Source organism: Thalassophryne amazonica, chromosome 18, assembly GCF_902500255.1.
Source record: "Thalassophryne amazonica chromosome 18, fThaAma1.1, whole genome shotgun sequence".
In the NCBI taxonomy this organism is placed as follows: Eukaryota; Metazoa; Chordata; class Actinopteri; order Batrachoidiformes; family Batrachoididae; genus Thalassophryne; species Thalassophryne amazonica.
The window spans coordinates 58,682,779-58,707,070 of NC_047120.1; the positions used below are offsets into that span (position 1 = coordinate 58,682,779).

General features: G+C 40.2%; 1 protein-coding gene across 1 annotated transcript; it reads right to left on the bottom strand.

Moving 5' to 3' along the window:
• Nucleotides 1–4,107: 4,107 nt before the first annotated feature.
• Nucleotides 4,108–22,633, bottom strand: LOC117530757 (uncharacterized protein C16orf52 homolog A-like). The gene is made up of 3 exons (XM_034193677.1): nt 21,859–22,633; nt 9,049–9,261; nt 4,108–6,069 (listed from the first exon to the last, which is right to left on the bottom strand). The coding sequence occupies exons 1-3, from the start codon at nt 21,962–21,964 to the stop codon at nt 5,885–5,887; spliced, it is 504 nt and encodes a 167-aa protein (XP_034049568.1). The 5' UTR covers nt 21,965–22,633; the 3' UTR covers nt 4,108–5,884.
• Between the last annotated feature and the right edge of the window lie 1,659 nt (nt 22,634–24,292).

The window sequence follows — 24,292 nt, forward strand, 5'->3', positions numbered from 1 at the left end:
TTACCGTGCATGAAATTCAGACCTCGTGCACGTGAGGTTGCGAATCCGATTTTTATCACTGATAACGTAACTCTTGTGAAAGGGATCAGATTGGGTGCACGTGTCTGATACAAATATGAATGCAAATGGTTAGGTCAAGCCAAAAAAAAAAAACCTAAACGCATCAAATTCTGGTTAGATAAGGTGGTAATGTGAACATAGCCTCTGTAATATGCACTTCACCTTAAAATGAAATTTTAATGTAATCGGATGAAATAAAAGCCTGAAACCAACCGCCTGTGAGTTTTTGATTAATGCAAAGTGAATTTCAGTGAGGAAGATGATCTCAGCAGCCGCAGGACGGCTTCAACAGCACCAACTGGGACGTCTGAGGTTGAGGACCTGGATGTGTTCTACATTAAGAACTGTGTAGATACGGTCACAGTGGAGACCAGTCAGATACTCTGGATGACCAGAGAGGTGAAGCAGCTGCTGAAGGAGAGAAACTCCACCTTCAAAGCTGGTGATAGGGCTCTCTAACCTAAAGAGAGGCATCAGGAAGTCCAAGGAGGATTTACGTCAGATGAATAAAAGGAAACGACTTATCCAAGGTTATATCGGTACGACGACCTTCTGCCACCCAGGGATTTCACTGCCATGGAGGCTGAAGGTTCGGTTTAACAATTCTCCACATTAGAATCAGTCATCGCTACAGGTTAACTGTGCAGTTCAAGTCAGACACACTGCCCCTGTCCTGATATTACTTTACGTTCTAACATGAACAGCAGACTGTGAGGAGCCAATATCAGTTTTGTTTTGTTTTTTTTAAGCTCACCGTGAAATTCTTTTCAAATTCATACTTGCATCCAACATGTTGCCTTTTTTTTTTCTTTTTTGTGTAACGAGGCACACTTTATATTCCTACAGTAGAAAAGTACTGCAGATGTGGTGAGGGAGACAGCTAGGGCAGTACTGGGTATGACATCTGGACAGTGGAAGGAAGACAAGGAGACTTGGTGGTGGAATGAAGAGGTCCAGGAAAGCATAAAGAGAAAGGTTGGCGAAAAAGTTTTGGGATAGTCGGAGAGATAAGAAAGTAGACAGGAGTACAAGGAGATGCGGCGTAAGGTGAGAAGAGAAGTGGCAAAAGCAAAGGAAAAGGCATATTGCGAGCTGTACAAGAATTTGAATAGTAAGGAAGGAGAAAAGGACTTGTACCGATTGGCCAGACAAAGGGACAGAGCTGGAAAGGATGTGCAGCAGGTTAGGGTGGTAAAAGATGCACATGGTAATGTGCTGACAAGTGAGGAGTATGTGCTGAGAAGGTGGAGGGAATATTTTGAAGAGTTGATGAATAAAGAAAATGAGCGAGAAAAAAGGCTGGATTTTGTGGTGAGAGTAAATCAGGAAGTAAAAGAGATTAGCAAGGACGAAGTGAGGGCTGCTATGAAGAGGATGAAGAGTGGAAAGGCAGTTGGTCCAGATGACATTCCAATGGAGGCATGGAAATGTCTAGGAGAGATGGCAGTAGAGTTTCTAACCAGATTGTTTAATAAAATCTTGGAAAGTGAGAGGAGTTACACCAAGGATCAGCTCTGAGTCCTTTCTTGTTTGCAGTGGTGATGGACAGGTTGACAGATGAGATCAGACAGGAGTCTCCATGGGCTATGATGTTTGCAGATGACATTGTGATCTGTAGTGAGAGTAGAGAGCAAGTTGAGTCTAGTCTGGAGAAGTGGAGATATGCTTTGGAGAGAAGGGGAATGAAAGTCAGTAGAAGCAAGACTGAGTACATGTGTGTGAATGAGAGGGAGCCCAGTGGAATAGTGCAGTTACAAGGAGTAGAAGTGGTGAAAGTAGATGAGTTTAAATATTTGGGGTCAACTGTTCAAAGTAATGGAGAGTGTGGTAGAGAGGTGAAGGAGAGTGCAGGCAGGGTGGAGTGGGTGGAGAAAGGTGGCAGGAGTGACTTGTGACCGAAGAATATCAGCAAGAGTGAAGGGGAAAGTTTACAAAACAGTAGTGAGACCAGCTATGTTGTATGGTTTAGAGACAGTGGCACTAACAAAAAGACAGGAGAAGAGGGAGACCAAAGAGGAGGTTCATGGATGTGCTGAGAGAGGACATGCAGGTGGTTGGTGTGACAGAGGAAGATACAGAGGACAGGGTGAGATGGAAACGATTGATCTGCTGTGGCGACCCCTAACGGGAACAGCCGAAAGACAAAGAAGTAGTGAGAAGCAGCTCATTTTTTTGCCTGTCCTCTGCTTGTTGCCATGAAAACGACATTTATTATGGGGGGGATTTAAAAACAAACCAAAAAAAAAAAAAAAACATCAAGGACACATCATTGTGCAGTTAGGAAAAAAACTAACACTTTCCATGGCTTAAAATAGCAGCACGCAACTTGCAGATTGTGGCGCAAAGAACAGGATGTGACATTTAATAACACACCTGACTTCCTGTTGCTGACATCTGGAATACTTTACCCAAATCTTCCTACGGTAACATAAATGCACTCCGTGCATCCAGGAAGAGATCAAGAACATGATGTGCATATAGGATTATTGGATAACCAAGTATCGATCTGGAGCAAAAAAAAAAAAAAAAATCACATGCACCCTGAGCAGAATAATTTTAGCTGTTAAAATGCAGCTTTTAATGACCTGAAAGATGGCGACAGAAAATCTTTGTGGTTACAGAATGCTGCTTTTCTACTACACAACATAACCAAACCTGTCCAATGACAATCCACTTCTAAAACAAGAGTCATCAGGAGATGACACATTCCCCCCCGGTCCCCATAAATCAGTAATGTGTCCGGGATCACCCAAGTACACCATTATGGGGATCCACAGGCTCTAGATTGGGTAGCTGACATTTTTCAAACAAAAACATAACTAACAGACACTCTGTTTAATGGAAAATACGATGAATAAACCAACAAGAAGACTGGGTTTGTCTGTCTGAGCTCATTCATTTGAAGATGCACATCTGCATCTCTTGGAGATGGATGCCAAAAAACAAAGGTTCTAATAAATTATAAACATTCCTGCTTTAAATTTAAAAAGCATAACCACTTCTGTTTTATTTATCCAATCCCAGGGTGGTAGCACGGTTAAATTGGCAATACAACTGGTTTTTATTTCCAAACGGAAGACAAATATCGTGCTTCAGAAAATTTCTATAACTGATCAAGCCAGCACTAAAGGAACTGAATGCCAGGGAACAAACAAAATCTGTTGTTAAGTTTGTAATTTATCTGGAGACGGTGGTACAGTGACTCACTTTTATTAATTACATGATCCTCCACAGTGCTTCTCAAAAAACACAAACGCCATCCGTGTGCATCTGCAGCAGCCAACAGCAACCCGATGGTACAAAACAACCTTGTCCAAGAGTTAACGAAAGCTCAAAGTGATTTACATTCACATCACTAAATTAACAACACTGTGGCCGACACTCGCTGTGTTTCTTGACGTTCAAAGCGACTGTTAAAGGTTTGAATCAGAACCATCCCAGAGACCAGCTCCTCTTCCTGCAAGGAAAAAAAAAAAGGGGAAAACTACAGTCTGAAGGTGCACTGACACATGCATGACTTTGATTCACGCATTCATCTTTAATGGGTGTAGACTAAACGTGAGAGGGGCGCCGGCGTGTGCAATTGCACAAAGAATTTTGAAATGTTCAAAAAAATCCTTCATGCATAAATGTCATGCTATGTGGAGCGATCTGCTCGCCAACAGGACGTGCAGCTCGTCAAGTGGAGTAAAGACGTGAACAGAGCAAGTGGTTGCGTCAGTGGATCGTATCAGAGCGCAGCTGGTCTAAAAGATTATAACAAGATGTTAAATTTATCATAAACATGCTTTAACAGCTGCAGGCAAGAAGGAAAGAACATGCAACTGTTTTACCAAGCTATGACAATGTAAACGTGACAAATAATTACCTTTTTAGACGGCTCCAAATGCTTTCTCCAGCTCATTCAGCGCGTGCGAACAGCGCTGCTGGAGCGGTCCTCTGTGATTTAGGAAGCAATTAGAGCCGTTTTCAACAGACAACTTGCAGAGAAAATGTTTAATCCGCTACGAAATAATTATTTTCTATACACAGCATCCAGCGTAGAGCGTGTGGCAGGTGGTGGAACAAAGAACAGCATCCAGCTGGGAGCACAGTGGGTGGGATCATCATGACGACGTGCGTGCAAGTGCGTGAATCAAAGTCATGCACGTGTCAGTGCACCTTTACATCTTCACACGGACAGTGGATCTGACCTTTCTGGATCAGTGTTATTCCAGTTGTTAACCATTTTTGTGCTCAGAACCGTTTTAAATGAGTCCCCGATATGACTTTGTGGTTGTTTGAAGGTTAACGGCTCCTTAAGGCAAAGTGATCCACCACAGTTGAAATGACCGAGCAACTCGTAATCTTGTCCTCTTAAATAAAAATACATTAACATACAACTGAACAATTGAAGGAATAAATAAAAGTAACAAGAAAACAAGATGTTAAATCTTACAGAATGTAGCTGCAGTCTGAAGAACCTCATTTTTACAGTGATCAAAGATTTACGGATATTATCGGATTTACAGATTTGGGACAAACTGCTGTTTTGGCCGACATTATTACATTATATTTTTCACATTGTCATTATGGTGTATTGTGTGTAGAATTTTGAGGAAAAGTGAACTTCATTGATTTTGGAATAAGACTGTAACATAACTAAATGTGGAAAAAGTGAAGAGCTGTGAATAGTTTCCAGATGCACTGTAAGCTGTTACATCCACATCTTGAAAGGTCAGTGCAATGCTTTGGAGAAACTTTTCTAACTTTGTGAGGTAAAAACAAAATTAACATGTCTGATAGTGGTAGGTGGTGTAACGATAACATACCTATTTGAATTTTACTTTGAAAACACCAGTCTTGCGCTATTTATACTATGCTAATGGGCTAGAAACAGCTGTCTTCTTCTTCTACGTTAGGCTTTCTGCTATTGTATGTGGTGCAGAGGCAGTACCAACGTGCTACAGCACAGTAGTAAAAACCTGAAAAAGGTCCTTTTAGTACATTTCAAGTTAAGCAATGGCACTTCCGATATTCTAACTGATCATGGAAAAAGAATCTCTACATTTAAAAAAGAAATTGCACCGTATCACACAAAACTGAAAAGTATCATCCTTGAAACATATTGGAACTTGCGTATCTAGATGCACATTTCATAAGGGAGAAATGCACACCCTTAAAAATGAACTGTAGCACTGTGGTTCACATATAAAGTATAACCACACCATTGGCAATAAAACAAATTATTTTGACTTCTCCCATTTGCTTGGAGTTGCCACAGTGGATCCGACATGGATCTGAACGGTGATGTGGTACAAGCTACCATTCCTGATGCTGCTACAGATGTGCAAGAAAAATGTGGGACAGAACCCAGGACAGGAGATTGATAGCTGCTATGCTACCGTATTCCTCAACTAGCACCTGGAATAAATCTCAGTTTGCCCCAAACCTGTGAAACCGGAAAAGTCTAAAAATCTTTCATCACTGTTGTTATCTGAGGTGACGGTCTAATGCTTGTTTCATGAGATCCGACAGGTGAGTCAGACCCCATTAAGAGCATTTTGGTGACTAATATGAGAAGAGTGTAGGTCCGCAATATTTTGTTTTAATTAACAGTCCGTTGAAGTATTAAAGAATTCCATGACTCCTTAAAGTATATCCTCATAGCTCCAGTCGATGAGTTCTGACTTCCCTCATCAGTCTCCAAAGGATGTGAGAAGATGGACAGATACTGCACTTCAGGTCTTTCAGACAAAAGGCAAACCTGCAAGCTTCAGTTTAGACTTAATGTCACACTTGCCACCGTGCTGCCGTAACACCGACTGTTAAATGTTTCTCCACGTCAGCCGGGCAAACACACCTTCCCGGCAAAGAGTAGCCCCACTATGGTGAAGAATATGGACAGAACGAAGAGGACGTAGGAGGAGCCCACCACTGTGTTGTTGGGGAGTTTATATGGCTGTCCTCCAACCTCTTTGATGTAGAAGCCGATGGGAAACACCAGAGCAGCCATACAGAATAGCACCACTGCCAGGAGAGACACGAGAATTAACATTCTCTATAGATGCCAAAATCATCACGTCTTCAGGAATCCTGGACACCTAACTATATGTCCAAAAGTACATTTTAGAGGCTGGGTTTGTAGATCATACAGCAGCTGCGAGCACAAGCAGTTTCAGGCAGGCAACTATGACATCATAAAGCTGCATTCACATGACTGCAGAAAAACCATCATACCGGCTGTTACCGCAGAATTAGTCGTCTCTAGTGACAGACTGTAGATGATGTGAGACGCGGTAATTTATTAAATTTTTTTTATAACAACATCGACAACAGAGTTTTAGCATTTTGCACAAAACTATAATAAAAACAGGAAGCTATGACTCTTTGATTACTGTCACATGTAGCCTGTGACAGTAATCAAAAACAATAATTTTATGAAAGACCATTTCAGCTAACGTTTTCCAGAAGGAACCTGGCAGACTTGAGCCTAGATCTGACCTACGTTCTTGTATGAAAGTCCTTTTCTGATCATTTTTAGCAACAATAATCCTTATATGTCACTTGTTTAATTACGGCTTTGAAAATGGAGGGACCACATACACAAATGTCTGCTCCATTTTTGCTCGAGGTCAACACAGCAGATCTGCACATTGAAGTTTTACCCTGGATTCCCCTTCAGTCACAATGCTGCATAACATGAAGAACGGGCACGGGTGGTCTCATACTGTGAACCTTCCATTTTGAAAGCAACTACACTAACCGCTTGGCTACAGCACCACTTGTTTCCATAATATTTTTGTTAAACCCTTTGAATTAAAGCTGAAAATCAACATAACATGCACATCTTGATTGTTACATTTCAAATTCAAAGTACCATTACAGAGACAGCGCTCACTAAACTAGACTCACTAGACTCGGACACCACCATGGTATTGGTGCTGTTAGATCTCAGTGCTGCATTTGAGACCGTGGATCATCCGATTTCACTTGATTGGTTGGAGAATCATTTTGGGATTACTGGAAGTGCCCTTGCATGGTTGACGTCATACCTGTCCAGTTGTTCTCACTGTGTTTTGTATAATGACACTACCTCTAACCTTAGTGACATGAAATTTAGGGTTCCACAGGGATGCATTTTAGGGCCCCTGCTTTTCTCCCTTTACGTAGCACCCCTTGTAAGTAAAGTAAACCTTATTTATAAAGCACTTTTCACAGACCAGGGTCACAAAGTGCTTCACATGATAAAAATCAATAAATACAAAATAACACATACAAACATTTAAAAGGAGATCAAGCTAAAATGCAATTTTAAAAAGGTGAGTCTTAAGTTGCTTTTTAAAAGCATCGACAGAGTCTATCAAGAGAAGGGAGCAGGGAAGCTCATTCCAAAGGCGCGGCGCCACTGCTTTAAAAGATCTGTCCCCTCGAGTTTTAAAACAGGTACAGGGAACCATCAGCAGGTTCAGGTTGGAGGACCTCAGGCCCCGGGTGCACATATACGGTTGGATCAGGTCCTTGATGTATTCCAGAGCCTGCCCGTGCAGAGCTCTAAATGTAAGCACCAGGATTTTATAATTTATCCTAAACGAGACAGGGAGCCAATGCAGGGACTTGAGTATTGGGCTAATATGGGCTCTCCTGTGGGTACGGGTCAGAAGCCGTGCAGCGGAGTTTTGCACAACCTGCAAATGAGCCAGTTCTTTCTTATTAAGACACGTGAACAGGCTGTTACAATAATCCAATCGCAAAGATATAAAAGCATGTACATGAAGCATGTACTCCTTGGGCATATATTGCGGCGTTTTGGGATTGCCTTTCATTGTTATGCTGATGGTACTCAATTGTACATGCCGATAACTGCTGGTGATCTTATTCACATAAAATCTTTAGAAGATTGCCTTGCAGCAGTGACAAGCTGGATGTCTAGTAACTTCCTACTTTTAAACTCTGATAACACTGAAATGATGGTTCTTGGTCCAGCGAGACATCTGCATCAATTTGACCACTGGCATTTAGCTTAGGTTCCTGTGTTATACATCATATGGACACATTGAGGAACCCTGGGGTAATTTTTGATCCTACGTTGTCCTTTGACCTCCACATTAGAGATATTATGAGGACTGCTTTCTTCCATCTGCGAAATATAGCGAAGATTCATCCCACCATGTCTATGATGCTGAGACTCTGATACATACATTTATCTCTTCCAGATTGGACTATTGCAATGTTCTATTTTCTGGTTTACCGCAGTCCAGCATTAGGAGTCTTCAATTAGTTCAAAATGCTGCTGCCAGACTTCTAACATGAAGCAGAAGGTTTGACCATATTACACCCATTTTGACATCCCTTCATTGGCTTCTTGTCTTTTTGAGATCGGAATTTAAGGTGCTGTTACTAAAATTGTTCATGGACTGGCACCTCCCTACCTGGCTGATATGGTTAAGCCCTACGTACTGGCTCGGGCCTTGCGTTCGCAGGGTGCAGGACTGCTATATGTTCCTAGGGTGAATAAAAAGTCTACAGGTCACAGAGCCTGTTCCCATCACGGCCCAGCTCTGTGGAATGATCTCCCTGCACGGATACGGCAGTCAAACTCTGTGGAGATTTTTAAGTCCAGATTGAAGACTTTTTTTTTTTACCCTATTTTATAGTTGATTATATAGTTTATAGTTTGTTTCATGTTGCTCTGTTTTATTTGTGTTGTGTGAAGCACCTTGAGGTGACTATGTCGTGAGTTGGCGCTATACAAATTAATTACATTTGAATTTTGTTACTGTACAAACACTTACAAACCTGACTCAAAGACTTGTTTATGTTTGGCTTTTTGGACCTCGACATAAAAACAGCAGAACATTTAAAGGTGACTCTTATAGCACCATTTAGTGGAAATTTTTCCTTAATAATCTTCACTCTTAATTAATCCCAACAAGGATCATCTGCAGGTGTATAAAAGCGTAATACACCTCCATGAACTGAGGCGGACACGGAACAGTGAGCGCATACTTCCTGTGAAGGCGACCCATCTGGCATATCGAGTGGCCTCGCGGTTCCAGTGTGACAGCACCAGCAGAGCGCACGTAACCGTGAGGGAGATGATGCCCAGGATGATGAAGAACAGCGTGGTTATCCACTCCGGGGGAAGCTGCGGGGGGATGCAGAGCCGGTCTCTGCCGTGGATGGTTTGGCACTGCTGGATTAGACCCACTGTCAGAGAACCTGGACGCAGAGAAATAAAATAAAAAATTAGTTGTCTAATTTTCCACCTCGTTTTAGGTACACTACAATTTTTGACAAATGTAGCGTTTGAAAACCAGCAACCTAATTATTATACCCATCAGTCATATCTGTTAAAACACTGCAGTCATAACAAGAGCAATCAGCGATTTCTGATGTCTGCCAATCCAGATCGTGTTGTAGACCGAACGGTCCCCCCTAAAAATTGGTCCGCCCTGCCTTCACTGCACATGCATCATTTTGGACCACAACAGCACATCTGAGATTGACTCTCTACACCGAAAGCAATCAAATGGATTAATGTGATTATTAACCATCAGATGACAAATTAAAACCTCTTAAATCATTCTAAAGTCAGTTTCAAGCACAAACGAGGCCGTTTTAAGCAGAAACAAGGTGATAATCGGTGAGTCACTACTGACGAAATGACGTAGGCGTAGCAGCATGTCAGACTCAGATGTGCTGCTGTGGCGCTGTGATCGGTCCCCTGTCTTTTATGATGGAATCATGCTGAATTAATGTGGAAATGATTGTTGTACAAAAGCTTCAGATATCTGTCGCTGAGACAGATGATGACTGGAGTGCAGTTTGGAGCAGAAATGAGGTGATAAATCGGTGAATAGTTGCTGATGCTCCGAAATGACACATGGCGCAGTGAAAGCAGGGAGGGCCGATTCGGTCGGCGACACCAGATCACCTCCAAAAATCAGTGTAGTCTTCCATGCCACAATATCTATCTGTGGTGCAAATTTGGTGATTTTTTTTTTTTTTTTTACGCAATCCATCAAAGCCCATGTAAAGTGAAATCTTCCTCCAGAATCCAGATCCAGATCACCTCCAAAATTTAATGGAGTCTGCCATGGCCTAATATCTATCTGTGGTAAAAATTTCATCAAAATCTGCACACTAGTTTTGACGTAATCCTGCTAACAGACAGCCAAATAAATAAATAAACGCGGATGATTTTATTACATCCTTGGTGGACATAATAATAACTTGATTTGTAAAGTGTCCAAATCATAACCAAGAAAAGGTTACGACCACAAAACAATATGCAGCATAAAAAGTCACATTCATAATAAGTTAAAAAGAATGAAAACCAGAAAACCACAAACGAGAACACCAAAATCGCAAAGTCGCAATCTTCTGATTTTTGCCATTAAGAAAACTTGAGTCAACACAACGACATGTCCCAAAGCGTCAGGGTTCAGGAGCAATTCTTTTTCAAATTTCACTGAAAATTTAACTAAAAAATTGCTGTGATAGTTAGAATCCCATCAGAGTTGGTTAAAAACCTGGTTTCTGCTGCGGTTTTGGTGCACCGACACACTCTTGCACGCATAATTAACATTCCAGAAAAACATCTTAAAAGTTCTGACAAAGTGGCACACTGGTGAGAAAGCTTTTTAAGAGGCTTTTTACAACAGGACAACCACCATTTGTCACACACGAGGTCGCTTTCAGACGGGATTAAATATTCAGCAGGGTGTCACCCAGGGCTGTATTTTACACTCGCAGTTACAACATAAAAAGTCCAAACAACCCAACTGCAGCTGTCTCACTCAGAATTGATTGTCAAACTGGCTACCTTTACGAAACTGAAAATACAGACTCCTAAAATATGAACATTTATAAAACAATTTGGGGATAAGCACTGGCACCAATGGGCCTCAGAGCCTATGCAGGAAAAAAAAACCCATGGAAAAAAAACTTGTATCATTCATCACAATTGATTGTCATAAATGTAACTGTAACATTTACATCCCCCTAATGCGGTGCCCAGCCCTTATCAATCATTCTGCCACACTGTGCAACCCTCACTGTCATCCACACACAAGTTGCACAATCTCTGCTGTTGCCTTTTGGTGACCACCTTCACTCGCTTCATGGGTGGCTCTCCTCAAGCATCCTGCACAAGGTCAGGCTGGACAGGGGGCCTGGTCCATCCACAAGCTCTCGATTGCTTTCCAGATGGGGGGGGGATCATGTGAATGCCCAACCTGTTCCTCAGAGCACCTAAAGCCCCTTTCACACCAGGCCTGCTTCGAGTTGATTCGTGCGGTGTCATGACGACACAGGAATGTCTGCGTCAGGTGCACGCAGCAGGGAAGCAGAGAGGAGGTGAGGACGCAGAGGAGAAGCTGCAGACAATCTGACTGCAGCCAGACTGTGCACTCTGATTTCTCTTCTAGTTTATATTTGTTCTTGTGCTGAGCTGCAGGTCGGCGCTCTGATTTCTGTTACAGTTTATCTTTCTTCCTTTGACCGCGAGCTGCATGCGCGCATGTGCAAATGAACCGTGTGTAAATGTAGAGCTGTCTGGACTTATACTTGATGTGGACATGTCCTGTCTCTGGCAATCAGTCTGTGAGCAGGACTTATGTCCTTTTTTGTCCTTTATTTAACACAATGATGAGAGAGTTTGAGGGGAGAGTGAGGAACTGCAGCAGCCAGACAGTTTTTTCTTCTAATTGTTCACCCGTCCGCACGCGAACGAATTGTCTGTGAGTGGACTGGACTTTTTATTGGATGTGGACATGTCCTGTCTCTGGCAATCAGTCTGTGAGCAGGACTTTTATGGACTTTATTTAAACATAGTTGGCTGCAATCAGCATTTTTTTTTTCTGTGCTCTTTGAGCATGTAGTTTTACTGTACAGTATAAAAAAAACAATCCTGAGTGATTTATACTTCGGGAACAATGGAACACAGCAGGATTCATAAATTGGCATTGGCTAACATTGTATTGTGAGGGTGTGGCTTCCAGTCACGTTGAGTGCCGTCGCTTTGCCCCGACTTGCGCTGAACCCACTTAATATCTGCATTGAGCACAGGACGCAAAAAAAAAACGTTTAATTTTTGGCATCCGATTTGCTTCATCCTTTGCCTCCCTCGCACTGTTGTGGCGTTGGGCTGCATCATCTCGGCACTAGGTTGCTTCCACGTGGTGTCGTCATGATGCCGCACGACGCAATTCAAAGCAGGCCCAGTGTGAAAGGGGCTTAAAGCATCAAGCAATCCCACCTCTCTTTCAAGTTTCACACATATCTGCCAAATACAAATGTGGGTGCTGTTTCAAGCATTGTTGCATGTAGAACACCTCCTTTTTGTTGTTTTTGCACCTAAAGCATCAGGCAATCCCACCTCTCACAACTCTTCATGGGAGATTAAAATCAGTTTTAATCAGAAACTCTGCATGATACAAGTTTTGTTCCAGGGATTTTTTTTTTCTGTACCACGGGCCTACGGTATTTTCTGGTTTTGGCTGGTTCTGTGGCTAATATGTCGACACATTTTAGAAATATAATATAAACTAGTGTGTTGCCCGTGGGGATCCACAGGCTCTACATTGGGTAGTGTTTATAAAATAGGTAGGTGACTTTTTTCAAGGGTGGTAATAAATTAAGCAAAGCTTGAATAATGAGTTGGAAAGACGTGTGAGTCCAGAATGTTTTTATAACCTTAGACCTCAACAGTTTTTAGATAAGGAACTCAACCCTTTAATTATGTAATTTATGCTAATTTACTGTCTTAATGTATTTAGAAATTGTTTAGGTTCTTGTTATCATATACACACTATTATTATCATCAGTATTATTATTATATTTTATTATTACTTCTATTATGTCATTTAGATTTTTAAATGGACCACAATGGAAAGAAGTGTTTTCACTTTCTTGTGTCATCCATGTATTTTTAACATATTTACAATTATATTATGTACTTGCATTGAACAGAATGTAATTACCAATGTCCATTGTTCAGTGTTGTTAGCTAATATCCATAGTTTCTCCAAAAATATTAGTCCTATCAACATTCCAATTTGGCACCATTCATCTTCGAACCCAAAATACGTAAGCATATCAAACAGCAAATGTCAGCTGTCCCCAGTCACTCGCATGCAGAGCTTTTTGTTTTTTCTGCATTCTACTGCAAGCAGGTGCTTTTAAATTTTTACACACGCACAAACAGAGACAGTGGGGGGAAGACAGCAAAAGTAATTAGTCTTTTCACTCATGGTAACTACAACATGACAACTAACTAAACTGACTAAACCAACTGAACTACAAAACACAATTAATTAATAACTTTAACAACACTTTTAAAGTAACATGAGCCACAATAATATTTAAAACCTCCAAACCCCAAACTCCCACGGTGTGTTGCAGCACAATGTCCATACTGGTGAGCTAAAATAGCTAATTTCTCCAAAAATATTAGTCCTATCAATGTTCCGTTTTTGCAGTGTTCATCCTTGACCCAAACTGCATAAGCATACCAAACGGCAAATGTCAGCTCCCCGCCAGTTTTTGCGCGATCGCAGCCATACGCATACACACAGAGGCCACTTGGCTGTTATAATATAGATAAATACTGCATAGTCATCTACAGCCACAAGATGGCTACTTGTTTGACAAAGTGCTCCTGCATACTGATCTAAATTACCAACCGTTATAAAACAAGAAGGTGATCTGAATGAGGAGGACATGCTGGAACTTCGAAAACAAGTGAAAATAAGCCATGATCTCAAACTGAAGGACCAAACTCTCAACTGAAGAGAAAATAGCCTTCATAGACATTAATAAAAAGAGGAAATAACCATTACACTACTCAGCAGTCCACTTGTTTGCACTTTGTGGGACAGCCAGAACCACAAGGAGGATGGTTCAGCTAAGGTAAGGGAACTAATAATGTTCAAAAGACATAGTCATTTTTTAAAAGATTATTTACATTTAGTGAGGCAAATGTGCTCTGCTTTAATGTTTTTATTCAGTGGCGACAAGAATTAGCTTACTTTGAGTTCTTTGTGCCTTATCCGATAACGTTAATTTGCATGTTAGCATCTGCTAGCTAATGCGTTGTTCGTGTTATAAATAAATAATGTGTCTATTATTTGTTTTACTTAAAAAAATAAATGCACCTTGTGTTTTTCCTCTTCATGGAGTATTTTTGGACAGATGTGACTAATACTCTGGAATATAGAGTGTATAGAACTGACCTTGCAAGCTGAGCTTCACCAGGACTGAAACCCAATGTTTATGTGATGTATCTGGATTTGAGCCTCAGTTTTGTTTGTTTTTTTATATATAATTCTACACCATTCCTTCTGCCTGGGAGTAACTAGACTCAAATTACAGCTGAAGGTCACATATCGTTTTAGTCTGTTCAGATATGATAAACTGTGATAAACACACATTAACCACCAGCACTGGATGACATCATTTGGCCACATGCTGGTGTGTGAGAACATATGACCTCCCAGGTGACAGAGGACCTCTGATCTCTGCTGATGCCTTCGGTGTGCTAATGACATGAGCGTCAGTCAGGCGTGTGACCTCTAATGAACCTGCAGCTCTGGCGTGAGCAGCCACGGCACCGTGCGGAGAGAAGCGGCACATTAACAGTGAGGTGACGCCTGAGTCAGAGGTGAGACCGGAATGAAGAGCTCAAGGCAAAATAAATATGGCCAACTGTCTGGGAAAGGGTTATGGACCCCCCACCCCGGACACACACAAACAAAAACAATAAACAATGCCTTGAGGCTGAAAAGCAGCACTCGTGGCCAAACAAAAGTACATCATTGCGAGCGTGAACTCTCCCGGTGGACAGCGCTCATCTCCCAGCAGGCCAAATTAAAAGTTGCTACACACGCCTTCATTTACAAACACTTCCTGTCTCACTGGAACAAAAGGCTTCCAGTAGATTTTATTTACTTATTTATTTATTTTTTACATGAAACAAAATATAAAACAAAGCATCACCAAAGTTGTTCTTAACTTTGGCGTTTGGGCTGTTGGCACGTGGACTCGCTAAGAAATTTCAGTGCAGAAGTGTCATTTAATTATGTGACAAAACCTCGTTTTTAGCATCCTGTGTTTTTTGTTTGTTTGTTTGCATTTAATTCTGTTAAAAAATAATCACATTAGTTTTGGGGGCAGTTAATTTTATCCAAAAGTACAAAGATCCATTTTCATGTTTCATGGCCACCATCGATTGACTGACTGAATGATACATAGGGTTTGGTCATGTGAGTGAGTGGGTGAGTCCATCAAAAGCTTGTGCAAGCAATAACTCACAAAGAATAAACACGGTCATCTTATAACTCAGTAAATTAAAAGAACAAATAGGAGGATGAAGCGGTTACACTGTGGGTAAAGCTTGATGCACCGGATCAACCAAAATAGCAATTATGTAACATCCCATAGACATGTCTGCCACCCGCTGAATAAATTATAGAAAATTACGGGCAGCTGCTGAATTTACATCTTTTCCACCTGCTGTACGCTCGCTCACTGATTGTGTGCATGTCCGTGCCCTCCACCCACTGGCACCAACCTATTTGTCAGCTAACGTCGGCAACTGCAAGTAAACAAGATGCCGTGTATGTTGGCAAATAGGAGATGAAATATACAACAGGACATTAAAATCAGAATTAAAGAATGGATAGAACATGTTGTTGGGGATTATACACAATCTCATCAGTGATACAGATTGTGATGGTTAGTTCAAAACCTTTTCGCTAAATGGAGTCTCATGTCCCCCACTAAATTCTTTGAAACACGTTTCAAAACATTCAGCATGATTGGTGCCCTTTGGTGTTGAAACATAATAACACAAGGGAATGAATGTCTAAAGTCAGCGCAAAATCTGTACATGCGCTAGCACCACGTAATTACTTACGGCAAGATATGATAGTAAATTAAATATATCTACAACCCCTGGCAAAAATTATGGAATCACCGGCCTCGGAGGATGTTCATTCAGTTGTTTAATTTTGTAGAAAAAAAGCAGATCACAGACATGACACAAAACTAAAGTCATTTCAAATGGCAACTTTCTGGCTTTAAGAAACACTATAAGAAATCAAGAAAAAAAATTGTGGCAGTCAGTAACGGTTACTTTTTTAGACCAAGCAGAGGAAAAAAATATGGAATCACTCAATTCTGAGGAAAAAATTATGGAATCATGAAAAACAATAGAACGCTCCAACACATCACTAGTATTTTGTTGCACCACCTCTGGCTTTTATAACAGCTTGCAGTCTCTGAGGCATGGACTCAATGAGTGACAAACAGTACTCTTCATCAATCTGGCTCCAACTTTCTCTGATTGCTGTTGCCAGATCAGCTTTGCAGGTTGGAGCCTTGTCATGGACCATTTTCTTCAACTTCCACCAAAGATTTTCAATTGGATTAAGATCCGGACTATTTGCAGGCCATGACATTGACTCTGTGTCTTTTTGCAAGGAATGTTTTCACAGTTTTTGCTCTATGGCAAGATGCATTATCATCTTGAAAAATGATTTCATCATCCCCAAACATCCTTTCAATTGATGGGATAAGAAAAGTGTCCAAAATATCAATGCAAACTTGTGCATTTATTGATGATGTAATGACAGCCATCTCCTCAGTGCCTTTACCTGACATGCAGCCCCATATCATCAATGACTGTGGAAATTTACATGTTCTCTTCAGGCAGTCATCTTTATAAATCTCATTGGAACGGCACCAAACAAAAGTTCCAGCATCATCACCTTGCCCAATGCAGATTCGAGATTCATCACTGAATATGACTTTCATCCAGTCATCCACAGTCCACGATTGCTTTTCCTTAGCCCAATGTAACCTTGTTTTTTTCTGTTTAGGTGTTAATGATGGCTTTCGTTTAACTTTTCTGTATGTAAATCCCATTTCCTTTAGGCGGTTTCTTACAGTTCGGTCACAGACGTTGACTCCAGTTTCCTCCCATTCGTTCCTCATTTGTTTTGTTGTGCATTTTCGATTTTTGAGACATATTGCTTTAAGTTTTCTGTCTTGACGCTTTGATGTCTTCCTTGGTCTACCAGTATGTTTGCCTTTAACAACCTTCCCATGTTGTTTGTATTTGGTCCAGAGTTTAGACACAGCTGACTGTGAACAACCAACATCTTTTGCAACACTGCGTGATGATTTACCCGCTTTTAAGAGTTTGATAACCCTCTCCTTTGTTTCAATTGACATCTCTCGTGTTGGAGCCATGATTCATGTCAGTCCACTTGGTGCAACAGCTCTCCAAGGTGTGATCACTCCTTTTTAAATGCAGACTAACAAGCAGATCTGATTTGATGCAGGTGTTAGTTTTGGGGATGAAAATTTACAGGGTGATTCCATAATTTATTCCTCAGAATTGAGTGATTCCATATTTTTTTCCCTCTGCTTGGTCTAAAAAAGTAACCGTTACTGACTGCCACAATTATTTTTCCTGATTTCTTAAAGCCAGGAAGTTGCCATTTGAAGTGACTTTAGTTTTGTGTCATGTCTGTGATCTGCTTTTTTTCTACAAAATTAAACAACTGAATGAACATCCTCCGAGGCCGGTGATTCCATAATTACTGCCAGGGGTTGTATGATCTGAGTCATCATTCAGATGAAATGAGACACAAATTACTTGGCACTCCAGCATTATTCATGGCTTTTTCATCAAAAAGATGTTACAAGATGAACAAATAATCAGCAGATTTAATGAGTAGTCCTAATTTAATCAAATTATTTACTAATTTTGACATCTTGAGTGGTGCAATTTGTTCCTTGGTTTTAAATCATTGCAAACTGGATATCTGAAGAGCAGGTAGAGTGGAGAAGGAGCTGGCCCACCAACATGTGGACCTGAGTTTGAATCCCGCCTGTTTGTGTGGTTGGACAACACAATCAGTCTCAGTCCACCCAGCTGGAAAATGGGTCCCGGTCTTGGATCGGGAAGTACCCTGCGATGGACTGGCGTCCCATCCAGGGGGGACTCATGGACCTTCGTCCACTTCATGCCATGGAAACGGGAGATAAGCACTGGCCCGACAGGCTTCGGGTCCTGTAACTTTTTTATAACCTGAAAATTTGCATGAATTCTGGAATACTATTTTCTTTGAAGTGGCAATTGATAAGGACCATATTCCGCCACTTTATACAGAATTCAAAAACTAACTGCCTTGATCATAAAGAGGGACATCCTGTCATTCAAGCTTTACAGGAGGCAAGCCCCTTCAGTTCCCTTGTTTTCACTCGGGATCACCACAGCAGACCCAAGGTGGATCCGCATGTTGATTTGGCATAAGTTTTAAGCCAGATGCCCTTCCTGGTGCAACTCCACATTGCATGGAGAAATGCTAGGGGTGGGGTTTGAACTGGGAACCTTCCACACTGAAACCAAGCGCATCACCACCCCTCAAGCTGTACAGGAGGCAATCCACCAGTTTCAAGCTCAGAATTTTAGCGTTAGGGTAAAGGTTACGGTTAGACTTGTGCATACCCCGTGACACTGAACAGTTTAAGCAGCAATTTGCAGTTTACATATGGTAACTACAGCAACTGTTCATTTGTGAACAACCTGAAACCCACAATTTTTCATATATATTTTTACTGAAAACTCATATCCTGATAGGCAAGAAAAGATTCCATTTTCATGGTCATAGGTCAACTTAAAGTGAGGAAAAATCTTGGAAAATTGGAAATATCCCTATCCATTAACACTGAATGAGTTTTCAAAAATTAATAACTGTAAAAAAAAAAAAAAAAAATCCAGTTTCTTTCATAATTGAAAGTTATGTAAGCTCATATCCTTTATCGACTGACAAAGTTTGATCTGGATTTGATCCAGATTACAAACTTCATAAAAACCCCTTTTAATGTATATTTTACATTTTATCATACATGCTCCAATCACTCTTATATTTGAAAGTGAGGTGCAGACCGGCACTATCACCTGACAAAGGTTGATCCAGATCTGATCAAGACTGTGGATTTTGTGGACATTTGAATTTAATATTGAAAAGCCCATTTGGTGTAGATTTTGCATTATATCACAATCAAAAGCGCCTCAATCACTCATTTTTGACAATGAGTTGCAAACTGGCACTCTGAATGAATAGAGTAAGGTTGATCCATATCTGATTCATATTGCAGTTTTAGCCAATATTTGATTTTAACACTAAAAAGCCCTTTTGAACTGTATTTGTATTATATTTTAACTTACAATAAGCCACGTCTAACAGGACTTTGAAATTTTTTTTCCAAGGTAAAAATTTGTTAAATTGGAAACTTGTGGTTTGCGCTCTATGAGCGCAGTGCTCTAGTTTCTTTTTTGAAAAACTTATTTAAAACGACAGAATTTCTGAAATTTAATTTACATCCTAAGTTATCAGAACTACTAATAGTAGCGCGCAATGCTACCTGAAGATATAGATATAAACACACACACACTGATATCGCGGTATTTTCTCACGATTATCGCGATACCACAACCTGATACCACAAAAACTAATCCTAACCAAAAGTCATTAAACACAGTGTCTTGTCACTGAAGGGAAAAAAAGAGCTCCTGGTAACGTACCGGTTGATTCTCTGATGCTGAATGAATAGACTAAGGTTGATCCGTATCTGATTCATATTGCAGTTTTAGCCGATATTTTATTTTAACATTGAAAAACCCTTTTGAACTGTATTTTGTATTATATTTTAACTTACAATAAGCCACGTCTAACAGGACTTTGAAATTTTTTCCCAAGGTAAAAATTTGTGAAATTGGAAACTAGTGGTTTGCGCTCTACGAGTGCGGTGCTCTAGTTTCTTTTTTGAACAACTCATTTACTAATACTAATAGTAGCGCGCAATGCTACCTTAAGATTTTATATATATATATATATATATATATATATATATATATATATATATATATATATATATATACATACACACACATATACATACATACATACAACCCCTGGCAAAAATTATGGAATCACCGGCCTCGGAGGATGTTCATTCAGTTGTTTAATTTTGTAGAGAAAAAGCAGATCACAGACATGACACAAAACTAAAGTCATTTCAAATGGCAACTTTCTGGCTTTAAGAAACATTATAAGAAATCAGGAAAAAAAAAATTGTGGCAGTCAGTAACGGTTACTTTTTTAGACCAAGCAGAGGGAAAAAAATATGGACTCACTCAATTTTGAGGAAAAAATGATGGAATCACCCTGTAAATTTTCATCCCCAAAACTAACACCTGCATCAAATCAGATCTGCTCATTAGTCTGCATCTAAAAAGGAGTGATCACACCTTGGAGAGCTGTTGCACCAAGTGGACTGACATGAATCATGGCTCCAACATGAGAGATGTCAATTGAAACAAAGGAGAGGATTATCAAACTCTTAAAAGAGGGTAAATCATCACGCAATGTTGCAAAAGATGTTGGTTGTTCACAGTCAGTTGTGTCTAAACTCTGGACCAAATACAAACAACATGGGAAGGTTGTTAAAGGCAAACATACTGGTAGACCAAGGAAGACATCAAAGCGTTGAGACAGAAAACTTAAAGCAATATGTCTGAAAAATCGAAAATGCACAACAAAACAAATGAGGAACAAATGGGAGGAAACTGGAGTCAACGTCTGTGACCGAACTGTAAGAAACCGCCTAAAGGAAATTGGATTTACATACAGAAAAGCTAAATGAAACCATTATTAACACCTAAACAGAAAAAAACAAGGTTACAATGGGCTAAGGAAAAGCAATCGTGGACTGTGGATGACTGGATGAAAGTCATATTCAGTGATGAATCTCGAATCTGCATTGGGCAAGGTGATGATGCTGGAACTTTTGTTTGGTGCCGTTCCAATGAGATTTATAAAGATGACTGCCTGAAGAGAACATTGATGATATGGGGCTGCATGTCAGGTAAAGGCACTGGGGAGATGGCTGTCATTACATCATCAATAAATGCACAAGTTTACGTTGATATTTTGGACACTTTTCTTATCCCATCAATTGAAAGAATGTTTGGGGATGATGAAATCATTTTTCAAGATGATAATGCATCTTGCCATAGAGCAAAAACTGAAAACATTCCTTGCAAAAAGACACATAGGGTCAATGTCATGGCCTGCAAATAGTCCGGATCTTAATCCAATTGAAAATCTTTGGTGGAAGTTGAAGAAAATGGTCCTTGACAAGGCTCCAACCTGCAAAGCTGATCTGGCAACAGCAATCAGAGAAAGTTGGAGCCAGATTGATGAAGAGTACTGTTTGTCACTCATTAAGTCCATGCCTCAGAGACTGCAAGCTGTTATAAAAGCCAGAGGTGGTGCAACAAAATACTAGTGATGTGTTGGAGCGTTCTTTTGTTTTTCATGATTCCATAATTTTTTCCTCAGAATTGAGTGATTCCATATTTTTTTCCTCTGCTTGGTCTAAAAAAGTAACCGTTACTGACTGCCACAATTTTTTTTCCTGATTTCTTATAGTGTTAAAACCAGAAAGTTGCCATTTGAAATGACTTTAGTTTTGTGTCATGTCTGTGATCTGCTTTTTTTCTACAAAATTAAACAACTGAATGAACATCCTCCGAGGCTGGTGATTCCATTTTTGCCAGGGGTTGTATATATTACACACACACACACACACACACACACATCGATATCGCGGTATTTTCTCACGATTATCGCGATACCACAACCTGATGCTTCAAAAACTAATCCTAACCTAAAGTAATTAAAGACAGTGTCTTGTCACTTAAGGAAAAAAAAAAAAAAAAAAGAGCTACCGGTAACGTACCGGCTGATTCTCCGGTGCTGATCCAGTCCGGATTGGTGATACTGGCGATGGCGAAGATGTCTGCAGCCAGGAAGAGACATCCTGATATGACGGTCAGTTTATCCATGACTGTGGACTCACGTCAGGCTGCTTGTCCTGGCTTCATTTCTCCCGCCTCGTCATCGCAAACAGCGTTGTGATGACGGTGTCGAGCTGGCCCACGATTTGTCCGGACATGTTTCTTGATGTTGTTTTTAAACGGCGGGATCCTTCAACACGTCCCCGTTTGCAGGAGGCGACCCCGGACCGACCCGCGGGACCTGATCCAGCTCCGGAGGACAGACTCGCTGTCCGGCTTCATGAATCACCTCCTTCCGAGGTCATCACGGGTGATACTTATTTTAAAAAAAGTCACACAAATCGAATTAATCGCCGAATAAATTGGCCGACAGGGGAAAGTGATTCACGCAGTTGTTTCCTGAACGTCCGTGAAGCCCCCACGCTCACCCCCCGAACAAAGATTCTCTCTTTCTGGTTAAACAGCTTAACATACCCGGAACAAAAAGTCTTTCTCGGGAGCTGAAAATGTTCGAAACTCCTTCACGTTGCTTCTTTAAAAGGTTTGTGGAGACAGCTGTCTTTTCTGCTGAGCGATGCTGTCCTTTCTCCAGCAAAGGAAACTAAAAAGACGATCAACTCGCGTCTCCATGTCTTCAATGGACAAATCTCGCGATAATTTTGCCGTCTTTGTCACAATCACGCAGAGGGGGGTCCCGCTGTGATTTGGATTGATTTGGCAACTGGGTGCAAAAAAAAAAAAAAAACAACCTTCAACATTTTTTTTTTAAATAGATGTAATATTAATGTCACAGAAAGTCGTAATTATGAGAAAAGTCTATATTTTCTGATGTGATTTTAAGAAGTTTTTTTTTTAAGCTTGCCCCAGTTATGATTTAGAAAACTGAATTCCTACTTAATATACAACTCATACATAATTATAAATTATAACTACAGCGTTTTAATTAAAAACATATTACTCATACATAATTCTAAATTAAAATATAACAATAGTGTTTTTTTAATTAAAAACACTCGTTATCCATCAAAATCATTATAAAAAATCTTTTTCATTTTAATGTCAATATTCCTGTATTTTTCAAAATTTTAAATGAAACAAATTAAATTTAAAAAAGTCAACTTTTTTCCATTCCAGTTTTAGATTTATTTTTTGTTAGTTAATTCAACCCCCTCCCCCCAAAAAAAATAACCCAGCAAAAATACTAATTTGACCCGTACCCTAGGAATGTTTCTTTTTATCAATAGTACACCAGCACCTGTTGAACATGCTTTTCGATTTGAAAGCCTGAGGAAAATGGGACGTTCAAGACATTGTTCAGAGGAACAGCGTAGTTTGATTAAAAAATTGATTGGAGAGGGGAAAACTTATACGCAGGTGCAAAAAATTATAGGCTGTTCATCTACAATGATCTCCAGCGCTTTAAAATGGACGAAAAACCAGAGACGCATGGAAGAAAATGGAAAACCATCAAAATGGATAGAAGAATAATCAGAATGGCAAAGGCTCACCCATTGATCAACTCCAGGATGATCAAAGACAGTCTGGAGTTACCTGTAAGTGCTGTGACAGTTAGAAGACGCCTGTGTGAAGCTAATTTATTTGCAAGAATCCCCCGCAAAGTCCCTCTGTTAAATAAAAGATGTGCAGAAGAGGTTACAATTTGCCAAAGAACATATCAACTGGCCTAAAGAGAAATGGAGGAATATTTTGTGGACTGATGAGAGTAAAATTGTTCTTTTGGGGTCCAAGGGCCGCAGACAGTTTGTGAGATGACCCCCAAACTCTGAATTCAAACCACAGCTCACAGTGAAGACAGTGAAGCATGGTGGTGCAAGCATCATGATATGGGCATGTTTCTCCTACTATGGTGTTGGGCCTATATATCGCATACCAGGTATCATGGATCATTTTGGATATGTCAAAATACTTGAAGAGGTCATGTTGCCTTATGCTGAAGAGGACATGCCCTTGAAATGGGTGTTTCAACAACACAATGACCCCAAGCACACTAGTAAACCAGCAAAATCTTGATTCCAAACCAACAAAATTAATGCCTCAGATGTGAAGAAATCATGAAAAACTGTGGTTATACAACTAAATACTAGTTTAGTGATTCACAGGATTGCTAAAAAAGCAGTTTGAACATAATAGTTTTGAGTTTGTAGCATCAACAGCAGATGCTACTATTACTGTGAACACCCCTTTTTCTACTTTTTTTTTTGCTAATAGCCCAATTTCATAGCCTTAACAGTGTTCATATCATGAATGGTTGGTCTTGTTGGATTTGTGAGAATATACTGAATCTACTGGTACCTTGTTTCCCATGTAACAATAAGAAATATACTCAAAACCTGGATTAATCTTTTTAGTCACATA